Raw genomic sequence first — 20,906 nt, 5'->3', positions numbered from 1 at the left:
AGGTCTCTTTTTTTCTTGAAAAAAGGCTGAGGGGTGACCTAATACAGGTCTTTAAAAATTATGAAAGATTTTGATAGAGTGGATAGAGAGAGAATGTTTCCACTTGTGGGGAAGAGCATAACTAGAAGCCATCAATATAAGATAGTCACCAAGAAATCCAATAGGGAATTCAGAAGAAACTTCTTTAACCAAAGAGTGGTGAGAATGTGGAACTCGAGTGGTTGAAGTGAAAAGTATAGATGCATTTAAGGGGAAGCTAGACAAGCATACGAGGGAGAAGAGAATAGAGGGTTATGCTGATAGAGTTAGATGAGGAAAGACGGGAGGAGGCTCGAGTGGAGCATAAACACCGGCATGGACTAGTTGGGCTGAATGGCCGGTTTCTGTGCCGTATATCCTATAATACACTATTAAGTATATTTTTCATATGCAAATTAGGTGATTTTCAAATACATTTTCTCTCATTACTTAAAAAGCCGTATCTGTATGAATGTTGGCAGTGTAACATAATAATACTAACTAAACTAAAGTTAATTCATTGAAACATATACTTCCTCCTAGAACCTAAAAACATAATTTCCCAGTATACTCATTGCTCTAAACTGGGTGAAATATTAATAAAGCAAGTGAAATTTGTGCTTTTTTTTAATACCAGATATCCTATGTTTTTGCTTGTGGCAAGTTGGATCATACACTTGTAATTATTATATATAATTTTGTGCAATTATATTTATATATGTAAATGTAACTACATAATTATATACAGAGAAATGTATTATGTATGCAGGTTACAGTTTATATATTTAATACATTTTGTAACATGTATAATAATTTATATATTATATAATATAAAGAAATTTCTAACAAGATAATAATTACATTGGAGCTATAAATTGTGATATTTCATATATTAAAATATCTTATTTACACTATATTACTAGTGAATCTCCCAAGGCATTGCACGCAGTCAGGAGAATATGGTCACTCTCTTATCTCTCTCTCTCTGCTGTCTTCATCTTGCTCTTTCGCTGTTTCTCCTCTTCTGCTTCTCTCTCTCTCTCTCTCTCTCTTCTTCGCTCCCCTTAACTCTTCTTGCTTCGCTCTCTGTCCTCTTCTGTGTCTCTCTTTTCCTACTTTTGGGTGGGAGGTGGTACAGCAGAGGATTGAGCTACCAATAGGCTGCATTTGGGGTGGGTATTGTGGGGAAAGTGTGGCCTTTAGGGCTTCCTTCCCATCCCCTGCCCCAATCACATCCTTCTCCACCCCTTTACTCCAATTGTAGCCCTTACCCCTTCACCTTCCCACTAACCAGCCCCCTTCCCATCATTATTCTGTAAGTAGCATTGGAGGAGGGGGGGGAGAAACAGAGAGATGAGTGTCTGTGGTGATAGAGTGAAAGTGAGCATGCGTGATTAAAATGTTTTTTGAGAAAAGAAGCAAGCAGCAGTGAATAAGAGAAGCTTCAGGCAATTAATGTAAATTTAGCACAAGACTGCAAGAATGCTTCTGGCAAGGGGACACCAGGGTGTGGTAGGAATTAGAGGGAGGATTTGGCATCAGGCCAGTGGGGGGAAGTACTGCCTACTGTTAGAAACTAGGGGTGCCTAAAAATGTATATGGCTACATGAATAATACTGTTTTTAAATGATAAGTTTCATTTTCCTGGAAAACTTGCATTAGAATTTGAGACAGTCTTTTTAATCAGTTAGATTAGGTGAAGCATAAACATTCCACACGGGGGCCCATAGGATGGTCCTTCCAGGCTAGTTATCTGTTGTTTGTAAGTTAGGGTTTTGACTTTGTTAATGTATCTTTAATTTGGCCAGTGAAGGCCCAACCTATGTTTCTTCCATTATTACTAATAACCATATTATAATCGCCACAGATTTGTTAGATGAAGGTGAGATAGCCCAAGCAGCTGCAAGTTGCTATGTATTTTTGAAAGGGAAAAAAATTATAAAGCAACAGCTAGTGAACACTAAAAGCAGCGCAAAACCATAATTCATGGGAACGTAAAAGTTCCGAGAGAAAAGTTCACAGCAGAAAAAGGAAGGAAATCATAGACCTTACTTGTGAAGGTCAGAATGGTGCGATAGCGACTGGTTAATGTACGACAGCTCTGACTGGGGCCTTGTACTTGCTGGGTTAAGGGGGAGAGAGTAAAAAGAGATAAGATGGATTCCAATGGAGGAACCTTCAAAATGTAAAAACAAGGATGAAGTAATGAGACACTCTTTTGGGGAGGGCTTTCATCCAAGCACCAAGACAAAGAACTTAAGCTGTCATTGGTTGATGAAGTTTTGGAGGAACCTCTATAGGTTAAATGGTCTTGTCAATAACTTGGCCTCAGGCCCACCCCTAAAAAGTGAATAAAAGTGACCCCCCAAGGGCTTGCACACAGACTGTGGAAGAGAGAGCCAAACAGCTGGTCAAATGCTCTTTTAAGAGAGATCCCACGCTCACCATCGAAGGCCAGAGAGAGCGAGCGAGAGAGCGAGAGCAGAAGCCAGAGAACTGTTCACACATACCAACCGTCTGTCTGATTGGGTCCGGTACAAGCTGCTTGTCACGGTCGTATGTTTTTGCTGTATTACTAGTGTGTTATATTCCGTCCTAAACTCTGATTAAACACAATATACCCACCATATTGGTTTGCACTCGATCCTGTTTACCAGAGATACGTGAATCTCTACACTACACCAGGCAAGATCACCAGGTCCCTCTACATTTCTGCCTCCACCTTCTTCCAGGATAGCTTCAGGTTCATAGAATTACATTGGGCTGGATTTTGATACTGGAGGCGTGTAGGAGGCGGGACTACAACTTTTGGGGTTGTAGTCCCGCCTCCATCAAGTTGTGGCCAACCCACGTGATTTACACTTGATTGACTTTGTTGAGCCCGAACCAGGATAGGTTCGTGCCCCCCGATTTCGCAATTTTAATCCCCCACACGCCTCCTATCCCACCTCCACAGCCCAATGAAAATCCTGCCCATCGAGTCTACAGCAAATAAACTGGCCGTTCGGTCCAACTGGTCTATGCTGGCATTTACGCTCCACACGAGCCTCCTCCCACTCCTCTTCATCTAAGCCTATCAGCATATCCTTCTATTCCTTTCTCCCTCATGTGCTTATTCAACTTCCCCTTCTACAATATCAGCCAATATGCTACCCACGCATGTATCAAACAGGTAACTGATGTATCAGTCAGCAACACTTTCCTCTCCTTTCCCACTGAACAGCACCAGCTATACGACTCGGCTGCCCAAATTTACCGCATTACCAAAGTGCAGGGGACCACTGAGCCACTGGAAAGTTCATCTAACAGACTTATAAGGAAAGAAAAGGAACAAAGTATGGAATGCTATCTCCAGGACACCTTCAGACATAGCTTGCATTGTAAAATCTGCTGTGTGATATATGTGTGGTTGTGCGTATGCCCGTGTGGGAGAGAGAAAGAACGGGGAAAGAGGGGGAAGAAAGAATACACTTGTATTTACTTAGTAATTTATTACATCTCTGAGTATATCCCAAAGTGCCTCATAGACAAAGTAGTACTTTGAAGTGCAGTCATTTCGTGCACAGTAAGGTCCCATAAACAGCAGTTAGGTAAACAACCAGTTAATCTGTTTTGATGGTGTTGGTTGAGGGAAGAATGTTGGCCAGAACACTGGGAGAATCCCCTGCTCCTTTTCAAACAATGCGATGGGATTGTTAATGTTTACCTGAACAGCCTGACAGGGCTACAATTTAACATCTCATCCGAAGAACGACACCCTCCAACAGGCAGTGCTCCAATGACTCAACAAGGTACTAGCTCTGACCTTGTGGGAGGTCTGTATCTTCACCTTCCCTACGCTCCCCATGCTCTAATATACAAGGATGTCAAGGTGGCATCCTCCAAGGGACTCAGGAGCTTGTAATTTCTGAATCCTCTTCCAGCTCAGTTTTGATCGCTTACATTATGTACCACCTTATAATTTAAGCAAAGAAAAATCTTGAGATATTGGAAGGTAAAGGAGCACATATTCAGTATCAGACATGTGGCCAACCTTCAGTCCATTCTAAGCGTCAGTAAGTGACCATATGTCATGCAGCTAGATTCTGCTATAATGATTTCGGCATGCATTTTCTTGAAGACTACCAAAGATTAGTGTGTCAAGGCTTTTAATTGTAACTTACAGCTTGACTATTTGCCCTGTCAGAGTATGGGTACAATTGATAAGCAATTACTGTTCTTTAAGGAAGTGGAAGAGCTTGGCAAGGGCCAACAGTAAATGTGAGACTCTTCATAGCAACACTTTGCCACATGTATACATGGGGCTATCCAAAGGTATTGTTCGGTATTTTTACCTTGATAGTTTCTTGAAACTGTGCCAGCTTCTTCTGCAAAGAGTGTAAACAGCACTGACTCTGGCCACTTCTTCCTGCGTGGCTTATTGCTCTACTGATCCCTAGATGGGTGCCAAACAGGTCAATCCTCCTCACATCTACCTCATGCAACACCACTTCCACCTCTCCCTCTCCAGCCATCGAATTGGGGATTTAGGTGATGTGCTGCTGCACATGGACTCCGTTTCCTGCCTCCTCATTTGTTTTGCCTTCTTTGGATGCTGCCTCTTGCCCCCCATGCAGCCTTTGGAAAGGCGGATATAAATTGTGTCCCCACTTACCTTTAATTATGAATGGTGCACAAAATGTCTTTAACCATCATTCCCTCCACCCCCGCATCCCCCCCAAACCCCGCGTCTCCATCCCCCCGTGCCCCCATGCCCGCATACCCCCGCGCCCCCATGCCCGTATCTACCCTGCGCCTCCATCCCCCCCACGCTCGCGCCCCCCATCCACCCCACCCCCGCGCCCCCATCCCGTGCCCCCATCCCCCAGGCCCCCACCCCCCCGCGCCCCCCCCCCACCCACGCGCCCCCCCCCACGCGCCCCCATCCACACACCCCTTTGCCGAGCTCCTGTCTGCAGCCACAAACTCGGAGCTCGGCAAAGCGAACAGTAAAAAGGGCGGGCCCCACAAAATCCAGCAAAGTCAACCTCGGCACTTCAATGCTTAGACCACAAAATAAACCCTAAACTGTTCCTATTTGGTCCCATTTTATGTATGAAGCAATGAAAATCCCTGTCAGGTAGTTAATTGTTAGTGATCTATCACTTGCTGCCTCATTGATTACACTTTGGTAATTGTTTCAATTTAACTGATGATTGATTCTGTGTTGCCGGCTCTATAATTCGAATGGATCCTGACATGGTGGATGATGCTGGAAGATGAGCTTTCTCTTGATCTTAATCTGCAGGTTTTTTCTGATTCTTTTCCAATCTGCCCCATTTTCTCATCTTTCATCTTGGGTCTGAGCTATTTTCACGTTCTTTTTTTTTTTTAATCTCACACTGTTGCCTCACTGAACTGGCCTTTTACATCATCGAACAATCTCCTGCTTTTCTTTTAACAGGTTGCTGTTCACTAAACACATTCATTTCCTCTGTGATTAAAGTATCTGTTTTTTTTTATTTCTCCCCTCTGTTCAAAAGAAAGAAAGACTTGTATTTATATAGCACCTTTCACGACCACCGGACATTCCAAAGCGCTTTACAGCCAATGAAGTACTTTTTGAAGTGTAGTCACTGTTGTAATGTAGGAAATGCAGCAGCCAATTTTGTGCACAGGAAGCTCCCATAAAACAGCAATGTGATAATGACCAGATAATCTGATTTAGTGATGTTTATTGAGGGATAAATATTGGCCAGGACACTGGGGATAACTCCCCTGCTCTTCTCCGAAATAGTGCCATGGGATCTTTTACATCCACCTGAGAGGGCAGACGGGGCCTCGGTTCAACGGCTCATCTGCAAGATGGCACCTCCGACAGTGCAGCACTCCCTCAGCACTGCACTGGAGAGTCAGCCTAGATTTTTAGATATCTGGAATGGGACTTGAACCCACAACCTTCTGACTCAGAGGCGAGGGTGCTACCCACCGGGCCACAGCTGACACACAAATTCAGATATTAAGGGGGCGATTCCTACTTGCTTGCTGTGCCTGCATGTTAACTTTCAGTGATTCGTTTACAAGGACACCCAGGTGCCCCTGAATACCAACATTTCCCGATCAGTCACCATTTAAAAAATATTCTGCTTTTCTATTTTTCCTACTAAAGTGGATAACTTCACATTTCTCCACATTATACTCCATCTGCCACGTGATTGCCCAAACTGTGAAACATAAAACCATACAAAAGAAGAAAAAGAAAGTAATCAGCCTTGGCTCAGTGATAGCACTCTCACCTGAGTCAGAAGGTTGTGGGTTCAAGTTCTACTCTAGAGACCCGAGCACATAACCTAAGATGGCACTCCAGTGCAGCACTGTCGGAGGTACCGTCTTTCAGATGAGATGTTAAACCGAGGCCTTGTCTGCCCTCTCAGGAACACATAAAAGATCGCATGGCATTGTGCGAAGAGGAGTTGGGGAATTCTCCCAGTGTCCTGGATGATACTTAGCTCTCAACCGACATGACTAAAACAGATTACCTGGTCATATATCTCATTGCTGTTTGCAGGATCTTGCTGTGCACAAATTGTTGTAATGTCGGTAATGCGGCAGCCAGTAATGTCAGTAATGTGGCAGCCAGTGATACATTTCAAAAGTACTTTATTGGTCATAAGGCACTTTAGGATGTCCGGAGGTTGTGAAAGGTGCTATATGAAAGAAAGTTCTTTCTACTTACTTTAAAACATTAGAGCACAAATTTACTTGCTGAGAGGATTTAGTTAGCACTTCTTGTTTGAACTGTAGTTTTCCTATATCTTTTCAAATACTTCCCCTGTATATCTTCACCAAATAAAGAATAATAATACTGATCTGAAGTACGAAGAGTTCTTTCATCCTGCTCAGATTGCATGTTTAATGGATGTAATCTGCTGCTCTTCATTTATTTCAAGGAGGTCCATCACAAGGATTACTAATCCAGGAAAGGAAAGTGCAAATAACTATCATCCTGTCACTCAACACAAAGCTTTTTGTCATCCTGATATGTTTTTTTTCTTCTGCACACCAGTGAGTATCTCCTTTTGTCATCAACAGTTGGGAATTATTCCGTCTACAGAAGACTTTGCACAATAACCTCCAGATTTCAGAGAGGATACATGACCAAGGAACTGAAAGAAATTAGTATTAGTAAAAAAGTAGTACTGGAGAAATTAATGGGACAGAAAGCCATTAAATTCCCAGGACCTGATGGCCTACATTCTAGGGTTTTGAAAGAGTTGGCTATAGAGATAGTGGATGCATTAGTTGTCATTTTCCAAAATTCCATAGATTCTAGAACGGTTCCCGTGGATTGGGAGGTAGCAAATGTAACCCCACTATTTAAGAAAGGAGGGAAGAGAGAAAATGGGGAACTACAAACCAGTTAGCCTGACATCAGTAGTAGGGAAAATGCTAGAATCTATTATTAAGGACATGGTAACAGGTCACTTAGAAAATAATAATAGGATTGGGCAGAGTCAACACACATTTATGAAAGGGAAATGATGTTTGATGAATCTGTTAGAGTTTTTTGAGGTTGTAAGGTGGAGATTGACAGGCATTTGAACTGCAAGGGAGTCAAGGGGTGTGGGGAGAGAGCGGGAAAGTGGTGTTGAGGCCAAGATTGGATCAGCATTGATCTTATTGAATGGCGGAGCAGGCTCGAGGGGCTGATTGGCCGACTCTTGCTCCTGTTTCGTATGTTCTTAACTGAGAGAGAGAAAGGATTTCAATTAAACATTATGATAAAATGTTTTGTCCCAACTCATGCAATCAGCTCACAATTTAATTGTAGCCCCTGTAACACCTTAGAAAATAAAGCAACCTCAAGCACAGTGCACCATCACCAACAAAACAGCTCATTCCGCAAACTTTTCCTAATCCTTTATACCACAACAGTTACTGCACTGGTACAGGATAGTCCAGAATATTTTTAATCAAAACACTTCAAAAAATATTCTTGAACATCTGCCTTGAGCAATAACCCAACCAGTCCCATCCACCACCACACTCCTCCAGCTGTCTGAACTTGCTCTCACTTGAGCAATTTTTCTTCTAATTCCACTCACTTCAACCAGGTAAAAAGTGTTGCTATGGGAACCTGCATGGGCCTCAGCTAGGCATGTCTTTTTGTAGCATAGGTGGAACATTATTATTTGTTCCAGTCCTACTCGGAACTTTCTCCTGGCATCTTCATCCATTATATTGATGGCTGTGTCGATGCTGCACCCCATTATCACTTTTATCTTGAAATTTCATTCACTAAGCTTCACAATTTGTCCACAGGAGTCATAAGGCATTTTTTGATCTAGGGTATGCTTGGAGACAGTGGCCGCGATTTCGCCTACTGAGGCAGGTCCTGGGCGGCCGGGGTCGGTAGCGCGGTCCCAGCCCGCTGCCTGCTCCATCCCGCTCTGTTGAAGTGATTTTATGATGATTGGGCTTGTTAAGCCCGCCCAGTGAGGTTCCCGACCAATAAAAAGGAAGCGGGTCTGATGACTTCACTTGATGACGCATCATCAGCCGGTTTCCTTAAAGGGACCACGGCCAAATTTACTTTGACATTTGTGCTGTCAGTGTTCTACAGCATTGAGGCACTGCAAACACTGACAAGCACTGCACAGAAGTGCACGACTGCACCCAGGCTCTCCCATGACGCCCTCCATATGCTTATGGAGGGAGTCACAGCACGCAGAGAGGTTCTCTTCCCTTCCAATGGGCAGAAGACACCTCTCCAGGAAATCAACACAGCCTGGTTGCACATTGCACAGGAGGGCACAAGCATGGATGTCGTCAGGAAGACCTGGGTGCAGTGCCGCAAACGTTTCAATTATCTCAGTATATCACGAAACGTTAGTACAAAGCCACACTCAACCTCATCCTGCTGTGCCTCTCATCACATCCCCATCTTCCTTATCCTACTCCTGCACATTCTTACTCACACCAACGTACCTTGCACCTCCACCCATCCCTCTCTATCTACATTATCACTTCCCCATCTCACTAGCCTCCCCTCACACTCACCCTCATCCTAGTGCAATCATACCAACTAACTACACACAAGGGTAGGCACTTGGGTGGTTTAGCCAATGTTCATGTGAAGTTTCTGGTAATGTGCTGTCAAACATTGAAATCTTTATTTTCAACACTTTGCATTCTTGGACAGATTTGTGTGCATCTTTGGAAGTGGCTTAGTGAATTGCAGTGAATGGTGAGACATAACAGTACCCCCTACAATGGTGATGAGTGTGAAAGGAATGGCTTGGGCATTGTAGGGATGCTTTATGTGTGGGTGTGGGGTGGTGCCAACCTGGTGCATCATGTGGCAGCCAGAGTGTGCAGCATCAAGGGAAGTAAATCTGGCCATGGTGAGGCCATCCCGGGCAGCAATGTGGTTGGGTGCTGATGCCCTCTGTCCTGTGAGGCATCAGTTGATTGTGGAGAAGGTTGGTGTGGATGTTGGTGCTGCTGGTGTGCCTGGTGCTGCTGGTGTTGGGGCTAGAAAGATGACCAAAAGGGACAAGCCAGGTCACCAGCTAAAAGTCACAGCTATGCTCCAGACCCAGAATAGTGAAATTCTGCCATCGTTTAATGCTCATATATTTTGTATTATGAATGGGCAGAGCTATTGTATTATTTTTTATAGGTGTGTACATTTGAAAGAGATTGAAAAATAATCAGCATAAAAAAAATCACCATATGAATTCTATGGGCTGGATTTTGTCAATGGGGACGTGATGGAGGCGGGACTCCCACTTTTTGGGTTGTAGTCCCGCCTCCATCGACTTGTGGCCAACCCAAGCTATTTTCCCTTGATTGACCTTGTTAAGCCCGCCCAGCGAGCTCAGCAGGCCAATTAAGGGACACCTGGTTACTGGTGACGTCAGTGATTGACATTTAATCTGTCAAGAGCTTTTGACAGCTGAAAAAATCAGCGTTTGACAGCTCTGTGAACTGAGAGACTCCAGAGAACTGAAGGAAGGAAGCCTGCAGGAGAAAGTAAAGGTAAGTAAAACTTTTAAAACACTTTACACTTACCTCTGCACACATGCACCCATACTCACCTGCACAACGGACATCTCGACCCCTCCAACCCCTTCAGACCGACAGTCCGCCTTGCTAACTTGGCGTGGTTCAGAGCCATCGGGAAGCCCACACTTCAGGGCTAAAAATAGGGATTAGGCAAAAAACTGCCCGTTAACTACCTGTTAACAGGCAGTTAATTGGCACTAATCCCCTTCCCGCCTCGGGGAGGCGGCTCCCAGTACAGGTCAGATACTCGCCTCCTGGGACATTGGCACAGAGGCGGGTTGGGTTTGTGCCCCCCGATTCTACAATTTTCCCACCACTCCCGCCACCAAACCCGCCTCTACGGGGCTTGGAAATTCGAGCCCATAAAATCTAAAGGTAAGCTTAAAATAAGACTTAATTGCCTCTTAACAATGCATTTAATGATGTCAATTGCCTCCCGGTCTGGTCTGCAGTACTGTTATGGAGCCAGGAGAAGCACTCCAGGCAGCCTCCAGTGGTCTCTTTAGGGATGACTGGTTAGGCCGCTGTAGACCTGTAAAAACTGAGTGGAGTACTGCACGTGCCATCTGCCCAGTTTATGCCAAATTTGGGAGTGGGATCCGGGAGTGGATTCCTAAAACAGGTGCAGGATCCTGTTAGCATATACAAATAACCTAATGTTTCACGTAGGCACCTTAGACACTTGGAAGTTGCTGGTCTCTAATTTGGCAGCGGGCGCACTTCTGGGGGTGTCCAGGCATGAGAGTTCACATCCGGAAATTGGTTCCCCCCCACCCCCAACTCTAATTCTCCACCCCAAAACGGATGCAGCATGGACCAACAATCTCCAGCCTCCAACCAATTATTCATTTCTCGTGCTCACTGAGGCTTCTATTGCTTGTCATTTAGAGTTATAAGTTCAGATTGTTAGAAATTAGGGATACCTAAAAATATATGGTTATGCGAATTAAACTGTGACGCGAATAATACTGTGTTTAAATGATTGTATTAGAGTTCGAGGCAAGTAAGGGGTTAATGTATAAGTTATGTTTTACTGGAACTGCATTAGTTTTATTTTCCTGGAAAATGAATATGAGAGACGCTAGCCTTGGGAGGACAGGCCTGGATAAGATGAAGGGAAGACAGTCCTCAGCATGCTGTAAGGCCATGATTGGTCAATTACAGAAAGCATGTATAATGGTTGTAAGAGGACCCCTTGAGGGAGGGTCATCATCTGTAAGTTTAGACAAAGAACTCAACATGCTATTGGGTACCTTGTTTTAAGGGGAACCTCTATAGGTTAAATGGTCCTGTCCATATTCTACCCCAGGCCCACCCCGAAAAAGAGAATAAAAGGAAGACCTAAAGAGCCCTTAGTGCAGACGGTGAAGTAAGGATTCCTAAGGATGGATTTGATGCTGACTTCGGTCTAACATTCTTGGGCAGTTCGGGAAGAGAGGAATAAGAGCTGTTCGCGCACGCCAGCCATCTGTCTGATCGGGTCTGGTACCAGCTGCTTGTCACGGTCGTATGTTTTAGCTGTATAACTAATGTGATATATTCCATCCTAAACTCCGAATAAACACAATAAACCCACCGTGTTGGTTTGCACTTGACCCTGATTATTTGAAAGACCAGAGATACACAAATCTCTACAGATATTCCTACAAGCAGAACCTATTGCACTCACTGCAATGTAAAACCATGTGGTTGAGATCAATTCTACAAGATCAAATACAGCTGAGCATAAACTTTAATTTTAGTTCATGGTTATTAAGATCAAATTCTTCTTCCTGGACTACAATAAGAATCAGCAAACCAATGTGTCAGCTAAGTTCCCATGACTGTAAATCCTCTGCAAAAGCAAATTCTGTTGTAGTATAAAGTGTGAGAGAAATCTATATCTGTACAATAATTTAGTACTTGCAATTTTGGGATAATGAATTATTGCAAAAAACGAATTAATATAAGTTCTGTTTGTATTTATAATCACATTAACATTGGAACTACTGCGAGAAGTGCAAACACAAGACCACAGTAACACTAAAAGGCCTCAAATCTCAGTATCAGAGAATCTGAAGTACAGGGATTATAAATAAAGACAGTCTGGATGAACATGGCAGTTCAGCCTTACCAGAACAAGACAATCCTGTTATATCCCTTTCTCCAGAAGGCTCGAGCAGTCTTTCCCCAACCAGGATACAAATCATCTTGAAGCATCATGTCTGTGACCTTCATTGAAACAAAATGGAAGCAAATGTTATGTCATTGCACAGAGGATTATTTGTTCTGTTTTTCCCGTTAACCTTGTTGTTTTCCCTTGGTCAAGAAACATTAATTAACTGTGCTGAGAAACGTCGGCACTTCAGTACGTGGCCTTCATGAAGTAAATAGATGGCTCCTCCTGTGGGAGATGGGGCGTGCAGGAGCACCAGAGATTATACTAAAAGTCTGAGGGCTGAATCTTGCTGGCGCTCAGAGGGCGGGTTTGGTGGCGGGTCCGCTGTCAAAATCCAAAAGATTGACAGCGGGGCAGTATCCCGCTCTAAACTCACCTCCTCGTGAGTTTCCCTAGTGCCGGTTCTGCCTGCGCTTTGCAGACACGGCACTAAGCAGCAGGTCATTTAATTGTGCTAGTTAAGAGGGTGTTTAAAGCAATTTAATCACCATTTTACCAGGTCCAAAGCATTTTGACAAGTTTTCCACGTGGTTCCCGTCGCTCGGGGATCACGCCAGGTAAGTGTGTCGGGTTCTGACAACTCTCCATTTCTTTCAATAGGTGACAGCTGCAAAAGTGGTTTAAAACCTGCCATTTTACAGTTGGTCACTTTCCAATGTCAGAAGTTGGAACATTAATGATCTGGAACCCACTTTTGAGCTTTATGCACTTTTGGAGTGTTTGGAGTAATCTCTCTATCCACTGTCACCTCCTTGGAACAACCTCTCTCAACATTGACAGATTACTTCTGTCATCTCAACCGCACCTGCCATCTATTCCATCAGCATCGGTGCCCTTGAAAAAATCTCACCTTGGTCCTCAGAATCCCAGCACCAGCATCACCGGGCACACCAGCAGCACCAACATCCACACCAACCTTCTCCGCAATCAACTAATGCTGCACTGGACACAGGGCATCATCATAGAAACATAGAAGATAGGAGCAGGAGTAGGCCATTCGGCCCCTCGAGCCTGCTCCGCCATTCAATGCGATCATGGCTGATCATCCAAATTCAGTACCCGGTCCCTGCTTTCTCCCCATACCCCTTGATCCCTTTAGCCTTAAGAAATATATCCAACTCCTTCTTGAATATATTTAATGAACTGGTCTCCACCGCCTTCTGTGGTAGAGAGTTCCACAGGTTCACCACTCTCTGGGTGAAGAAATTCCTCCTCATTTCTGTCTTAAATGGCCTACCCTTTATCCTTAGACTGTGTCCCCTGGTTCTGGACTCCCCGACCATCGGGAACATCCTTCCTGCATCTAGTCTGTCCAGTCCTGTCAGAATTTTATAAGTTTCAATGAGATCACCTCTCATTCTTCTAAACTCCAGCGAGTACAAGTCCAATCGACCCAATCTCTCCTCATACGTCATTCCTGCCATCCCAGGTATCAGCCTGGTGAATCTTCGTTGAACTCCTTCCACAGCATCACCCGTGACATTGCTGCCCAGGATGCCAGCGATGGCTTCACCATGTCCTGATTTGCTTCACTTCACCATGATGCACCAGGTTGGCACCACCCCACACCAGCACCATAAAGCATCCCTACAATGCCCAAGCCATTCCTTTCACACTCATCACCATTGTGGGGGGGTTCCGGGGGGATGTTATGTCTCACCATTCACTGCAACTCACTAAGCCACTTCCAAACTTGCACACAAATCTGTCCAAGAACGCAAAGTGTTCAAAATAAAGATTTCAATGTTTGACAGCACATTACCAGAAACGTCACATGAACATTGGCTAAAACACCCAAGTGCCTACCCTTGTGTGTTGTTAGTTGGTATGATTGGACTAGGATGAGGGTGAGTGTGAGGGGTGGCTTGTGAGCTGGGGATGTGATAATGTAGACAGAAAGGGATGGGTGGAGGTGCAAGGTAAGTTAGTGTGAGTAAGGATGTGCAGGAGTAGGGTAGGGAAGGCAGAGTGATGGAGATGTGATGAGTGGCACAGCAGGATGAGGTTGAGTGTGGCTTTGTACTAACATTTCTTGATCTACTGAGATCATTGAAAGGCTTGTGCCACTGCAGCCTGGTCCTCCTGATGACATCCCTGCTTGTGCCCTCCTGTGCAATGTGCAACCAGGCTGCATAGATCTCCTGGGGAGGTGTCTTCTGCCCATTGGAAGGGAAGAGAACCTCCCTGTGTGCTGTGACTTCCTCCATAAGCATATGGAGGGAGTCAGGCGTGAGCCTGGGTGCAGCCATGCACCTTTGTGCAGTGCTTGTCAGTGTCTGCAGCACCTCAATGCTTTAGAACACTGACAGTACAACTCTCAAAATTAATGTGGACATGGCCCCTTTAAGGAAACTGGGAGACCCGCTTCCTTTTAATTGGCCGGGAACCTAGCAGGACGGGCTTAACAAGCCCAATCAGGACAAAATCACTTGGAGGAGGAGGAGGAGGGATGAAAACGGGTGCGGAGTTTGAGACCACTGCCGACTCCAGCCGCACCAGACTCACCACGGCTGGCGAAATCGCGGCCGATATTATTGTTATACATGGTAGATAATTATACAAAAACAGTGATTTTTTGTGATGCTGTAGCATTCCATATGGTATTTACTTTCTTTGTGGGCTGAACCCTTCTCATTCTTCTTAATAGGCAAATATGTCAATACCAATAAAAGTTGAGGCAATCTAATGGGACACTGGTGCAAGAGTGTGCTACAGTGCAGAGTGTAGGTCACACATTCCCCATACTATGAGTTCCCTATCTCAGCTGGGTTGACTCGGGGAGAGAAGGTCATTTTCTGCCAGGGAGAAGGAAAATCAGAGTCCAGACTTTATGGCCCCAACATACCACAGCTGTTCTGGCATACTCCCACTGTAACTTTAGCAGGGGTAGGCCAGAATGAACAGGACCTGACCTGGCGAACTCTCCAAGATAACCTTGAGTGAGGGTGGACCCTCTTTCTGCCCCATACCAGGCCCCAGCGCCTCAAGACTTTCAGAGAGTCCAGACTTATGGCGGGCGAAGGTATACCTGGTCAGAGCAAGCCTGTAGTGTATGTGCCTTTAAGAACCCCAGGTGTGCTGTAATGCCGGTAATGACCACTCGGGCTATATAAGCCTGTATATTGTGTATATCCGTTAGTACCCCTCCAGACTTTGCTTAGTAAACACCTATGAACCAACTCCTGTCTTCAGTGTCTCTATCAACACACGGACACTACAGTGGCGACGAAGTGGAAACGGACTTACCTACAATTCGGCAGCACCTCAAGGACATCGATTCCTCTGGCGTCCAGAAGAATCAAGAAGTGAAAGAAGCTGTTGTTTCACCAGCTGGCCAAGCTGGTGGCAGGTACTACATTAATCCTTCCTGGGCGTCAGGCTGGGGCTCCAGCGGCTGGCTCTACAGCTGGGCCAAGCAGCAAAAGTGGAGGCAAGCAGTAACAGACGGGGAGGGAGCACTCGGGAGACGGCCGCGGCTGCAAGCAGGTCGGCGTTCAGACCTACAGAGAGAGTCCGGCGGGAACGAGTCTCCAACTGTAAATAAATAAAAAAAGAACGGAAACCGCGGGAAACAGCGTTGTCATCGGCAGCAGTGGCGGGAAAGCGCTGGAAGCACCATATCTTTTCTACAGAAAAGAAAGAAAAGCGCGGGAAGCGCCATATCTTTTCTAAGATGCCTAATTCTGGCAATATTGATGTTTTTGATAACGAGATAGAGGATTGGACCACATATGTGGAAAGAGTGGAGGTATATTGCACCGCAAATGGAATAGATGAGAAAAAAGCTTCAGTACTTCTGGATCTAATGGGCGCAAAGACATACAAGCTGTTACGAAACTTAATCACTCCAGCCGAACCGATGGACAAGAATTTTAAGGAGATTGTTGCTACCCTACACTGCCAATTCGAGGCAGGACTGGCAGATTCTCTGCGAGACAAATTCGTCTGCGATCCCCTAAGTGTAGAAACACAAAAAAGGCTATTTTCTGAGAAAAATTTAACACTGGACAAGGCTTTCAGTGCAATAGGAGCTGCAGGGATACAGCAAAGGCCACAGGACTTCGGCACCCATGAAATGACACGGGGTTTCGAGAAATGTTATCGCTGCGGCAGATCCACCCATGACCAGAGGGACTGCTGGTTCAAGGACAAAGCATGCAGGCAATGCGGAAAGATGGGACACATTCCACGTGTGTGCCGAGCTGGAAACAAAAAATCCACTAACAGGAAAAGAATCAATAAGGAAAAGCACAGAAAGGTACAAATGATGACGGACAGTAGCTCCGAAGACCAGAAGAGCGATAGCGACTCCGGGAACAAGAGACTAAGCTCTCTCAAATTACATAATGTAATTGCCAAAGAAGATTACCAGACCATTTGGGTTACCCTCACAATAGCAGGGTCCCCAGTTAAAATGGAGCTAGATACAGGATCAGCTCTGACCGTCATAAATCGACGGGATTACGAGCGGCTATTTCCACATATACCTTTAAAAGACACATCCATTATCTTGAAAACATATACGGGGCCGAAAGTATACCCCAAAGGAAAAATAAGGGTGCCTGTTGTATACAATGGCAAGGAAATACAGAAGTTGTATTTATACGTTCTACAGATGGTGGTCCACCGCTGTTGGGACGTGAATGGATCAGAAAAATACGTTTAGACTGGCACTCCATTCAGGCACTGACGGTGACCAGTAAGGAAAAAAATAACGATGACGTCATACCTGAACGATTAAAAGACATCTTGGCCAACGCCAAGGAAGTGTTTCAAGAGAAACTAGGAACCTTGAAAGGCATCACCGCCTCAATAAAAGTGGAAGATGCAGCAATTCCCAAGTTTTTTAAGGCAAGACCGGTGCCATACGCAATTCGTCCAGCAGTCGAGGCAGAGCTGGAGAATTTGGAAAAGGCAGGCGTATTATCTAAAATAGATTGGAGCGAGTGGGCAACACCCATCGTCCCAGTCATGAAGAAAGCATTGAAGAATGATAAATCTGAAGAACAGAGAAAAATTCGCATCTGTGGAGACTTCAAGGTGACTGTAAACCCGGTCCTTCACACGGTACAGTATCCTCTTCCGAGGATAGAAGATATTTTCGCCTCACTATCCGGAAGGAAACGTTTCACCAAAATTGACTTGGCACAGGCATATCTACAGATGGAGGTTGAAGAAGCCTCTAAAAAATCTCACGATGAATACACACAAAGGTCTGTACCAGTACAATCGACTGGTTTTCGGAGTAGCATCCGCTCCAGCTATCTGGCAAAGAGCTATGGAGCAAGTCCTCCAAGGGATTCCGGGGACTCAATGCTACCTAGACGACATCCTTGTAACAGGAGAAAACGACAACGAGCACCTTGCCAATTTGGAGCAGGTGCTCACTAGGCTGAGAGAACGGGGCCTACGAGCAAATTGCCCCAAGTGCGAATTTTTCCGAAATCAAATATCATATTGTGGCCACATAATAAATAAGGAAGGGTTGCATAAGTCACCTGAAAAAATTGAAGCGGTCATAAAAGCCCCAGCACCTGAAAATGTTTCACAATTAAGGTCGTTCCTGGGATTAATAAATTACTATCATAAATTTTTACCGAACTTATCAACTCTTCTACACCCTCTTAATGAACTGCTACAAACAGGAGTAATTTGGAAATGGAACGAAGACTGCAAACGTGCCTTCCATAAATGCAAAACCTAATCACATCCAAAGAAGTTTTGGCTCATTACAACCCATCACTGCCAATCAGACTGGCGTGCGATGCATCCCCTTACGGCATAGGAGCAGTATTATCGCATAAATTCCCTGATGGCTCGGAACGGCCGATAGCTTTTGCGTCACGCTCATTGAACTCAACTGAGCGTAACTATGCCCAAATCGACAGGAAAGCACTCAGCCTGGTATGGGGAGTAAAGAAATTCAACCATTACCTACACGGACAAAAATTTACCTTGTTGACTGACCATCAACCCCTTATCTCCATATTCAACCCTAAAAAGGGTGTTCCCATTATGACAGCGCAAAGGCTACAGAGGTGGTCCCTTTTTCTAGGGGCACACCAATACAACATAGAATACAAAGGGTCAAAACAGCATGGGAATGCTGACGGTTTATCATGCCTACCGTTGCCAACGGTAGAAGAGGCACCTACAGTAGACCCAATGGAGATGTTCCACTCTACCATAGTGGAATGTCTACCAGTAACAAATTCTGCCATTGAAAGGGAAACGAGAAATGACCCGACTCTCTCTCGGGTCTACGATTTAACAGTGAAGGGATGGCCAGCACATGGCGAACCACTGTTGCCAGCATTCTCGCAAAGAAGAGAACAGCTGTCAGTGTGCCGAGGAACCTTGATGTGTGGATCCAGATTGGTGATTCCACCCAAACTCCAGGATAAAGTGCTATAGGAGCTTCACGAGGGGCATCTGGGTGGAGTGAAAATGAAGAACCTCGCCAGGGCGTTTGTATGGTGGCCAGGTATCGATGGAGACATCGAAGAAATGACCAAGAGCTGCCTAGGATGCCAGAAGGTCCAAAACGCTCCACCACAAGCCCCTCTACATCCATGGGAGTGGCCCTCATCTCCCTGGCAAAGGGTACACATCGACTTTGCTGGTCCATTTATGGACTCAATGTTCTTAATCGCGGTTGATGCACACTCCAAGTGGCCGGAGGTAATAAAGATGTCCTCCACCACCACGGAAAAAACCATCACAGTATTAAGGACCATATTTGCCAGGAATGGGCTGCCGGAACAGATCTGTTCTGATAATGGACCGCAATGTGTGTCCGAAGAATTCAGGAAGTTCTTAAAAAACAATGGGGTTAAGCACTACACGTCCGCCCCATACCATCCCGCTACCAATGGATTGGCTGAAAGGTTTGTCCAGACCTTCAAGAAGGCCATAAAGGCCATGGGTAATGAAGACATAAAACTTCAGCACAAGGTGGATAACTTCTTATTCGCATACAGGAATGCAACACATATGGTTACCAACCAAACTCCCGCCATGATGTTCTTCAATAGAAACCTAAGATGCCGGCTGGATTTGGTCAAGCCCAACATCAGAAGGGACGTGGAGAACCAGCAGTTTCAAGGCATGAATGAAAGGCCAACTAGAACCTTCCAGATAGGTCAACAAGTTTTGGCCCAGGACTACCGTACCGAGAAATGGCAGCCTGGAACTATCTGCACACGACTAGGACCACTGATGTATACCGTGGACATCGGAGAAAGCATAATAAGGCGCCATGCTGACCAAATCATAGAGTCATCTGAAAAGGGACAACCTACACCACAACTCTATACGTCTAACGATGAAGTAGAGATACCTATATCTACCTCCGATCCGGTGATACTGGAACCCGATGAACCCGACACTGGCATTCAAGCCGAATCAGCCTTGCCAAAAGAACCTACTACACCACCAGAAACTACTACACCACCGAGGCGTTATCCGGACCGAGTCAGGAAGCCTCCTGAGAGACTGACTTATAATTAATTAACAACAGCAATGTGTATATTATTTTTCTTATAACATATAATTAATAATTACTTAACATATGATGTACTGGTTAGCTAAAAGGGGAGGAATTGTAGTGTATGTGCCTTTAAGAACCCCAGATGTGCTGTAATGCCGGTAATGACCACTCGGGCTATATAAGCCTGTATATTGTGTATATCCGTTAGTACCCCTCCAGACTTTGCTTAGTAAACACCTATGAACCAACTCCTGTCTTCAGTGTCTCTATCAACACACGGACACTACAAAGCCTACCACCCCGACCACATGGAGACCCAGCCCAGGATGATGGCCCAGATCCCACGAAGATCCGGCAGTAAGTTGTTTTCTTACTTATAATTGTTTAAAGTGGCCCTCTTATAATGGGAGCCACAAGGATTTTACAGCCTTGCTGCTATGGCAGGCGTCCCAGATCCATAGGTGCCTGCCAACAGTAGGGAAATAAAGGGACTTCTCGCGGACTCCGCAAACTTTGGTGGTCTCAGTAGCATGAGATATGGGGGTGGATGCATCTCAGCACTTAAGCCAAGATCCGCCACCCCACTGATGTTTGGAGCTCAGTTTACATAGGTTATAGGTTCTTAAATTTTATTTTACATTTTTGTGCTTGCGTCTGGTGATTCATGTGCATCTAAACAATAATGCAAAATCAATCAATTGTAAGCAAAATTGTGAGCACTAGCAGTGCTGTGAAACAAAGTTAGAGATTCCAACAAACTGCATGTGAAAGGTCAGAAAAGGCAAAGGTACACCAGTTGGATTGTCAGATCCGTTCTATCTCAAATTATTAAAAATAACCTTGCAGTTGTATATTACCTTATAATGGCAAAACATCTCAAGGCACTTGATACACAATTAATTACACAATGGATTATACCCCATTCACTGTTGACTGTGACAGGTTCATATTAATCGAGATTGCACAGATGTGAAGCAACACTTTTTGTATTTCTGAAATAAATTTACATTCCTTACATTTCAGGTTAAACTGTAACAAAGTTATATTTGCTAGCAAGTTACTCCATTTAAATAAAAATACTTATTAACTTAACTGCACTTTTTGATAAATGCTTTAGTGAGGGTTTTATTATTTGCCAATGTCAAAAAAAAATGAAAATACTGATCAACATTGTTTCAACTTAGAAATCATAGA

General features: G+C 44.7%; 1 protein-coding gene across 2 annotated transcripts in view; it reads right to left on the bottom strand.

Annotated features, from left to right (window-relative positions):
* tmem117 (transmembrane protein 117) overlaps window positions 1-20,906 on the bottom strand; it is a 336,326-nt gene that overhangs the window by 58,924 nt on the left and 256,496 nt on the right. For both annotated transcript variants that reach the window (XM_086009384.1, XM_086009385.1), the window contains one exon: window positions 12,179-12,276. In XM_086009384.1, coding sequence (XP_085865510.1) covers window positions 12,179-12,276 — 98 coding nt within the window. The remainder of the gene's footprint in view (window positions 1-12,178; window positions 12,277-20,906) is intronic.

This window comes from Somniosus microcephalus, chromosome 16 (genome assembly GCF_052327205.1).
Source record: "Somniosus microcephalus isolate GS21.2 chromosome 16, FLI_Smic_1.0, whole genome shotgun sequence".
NCBI lineage: Eukaryota > Metazoa > Chordata > Chondrichthyes > Squaliformes > Somniosidae > Somniosus > Somniosus microcephalus.
This window is presented reverse-complemented; position numbering and strand designations above follow the sequence as displayed.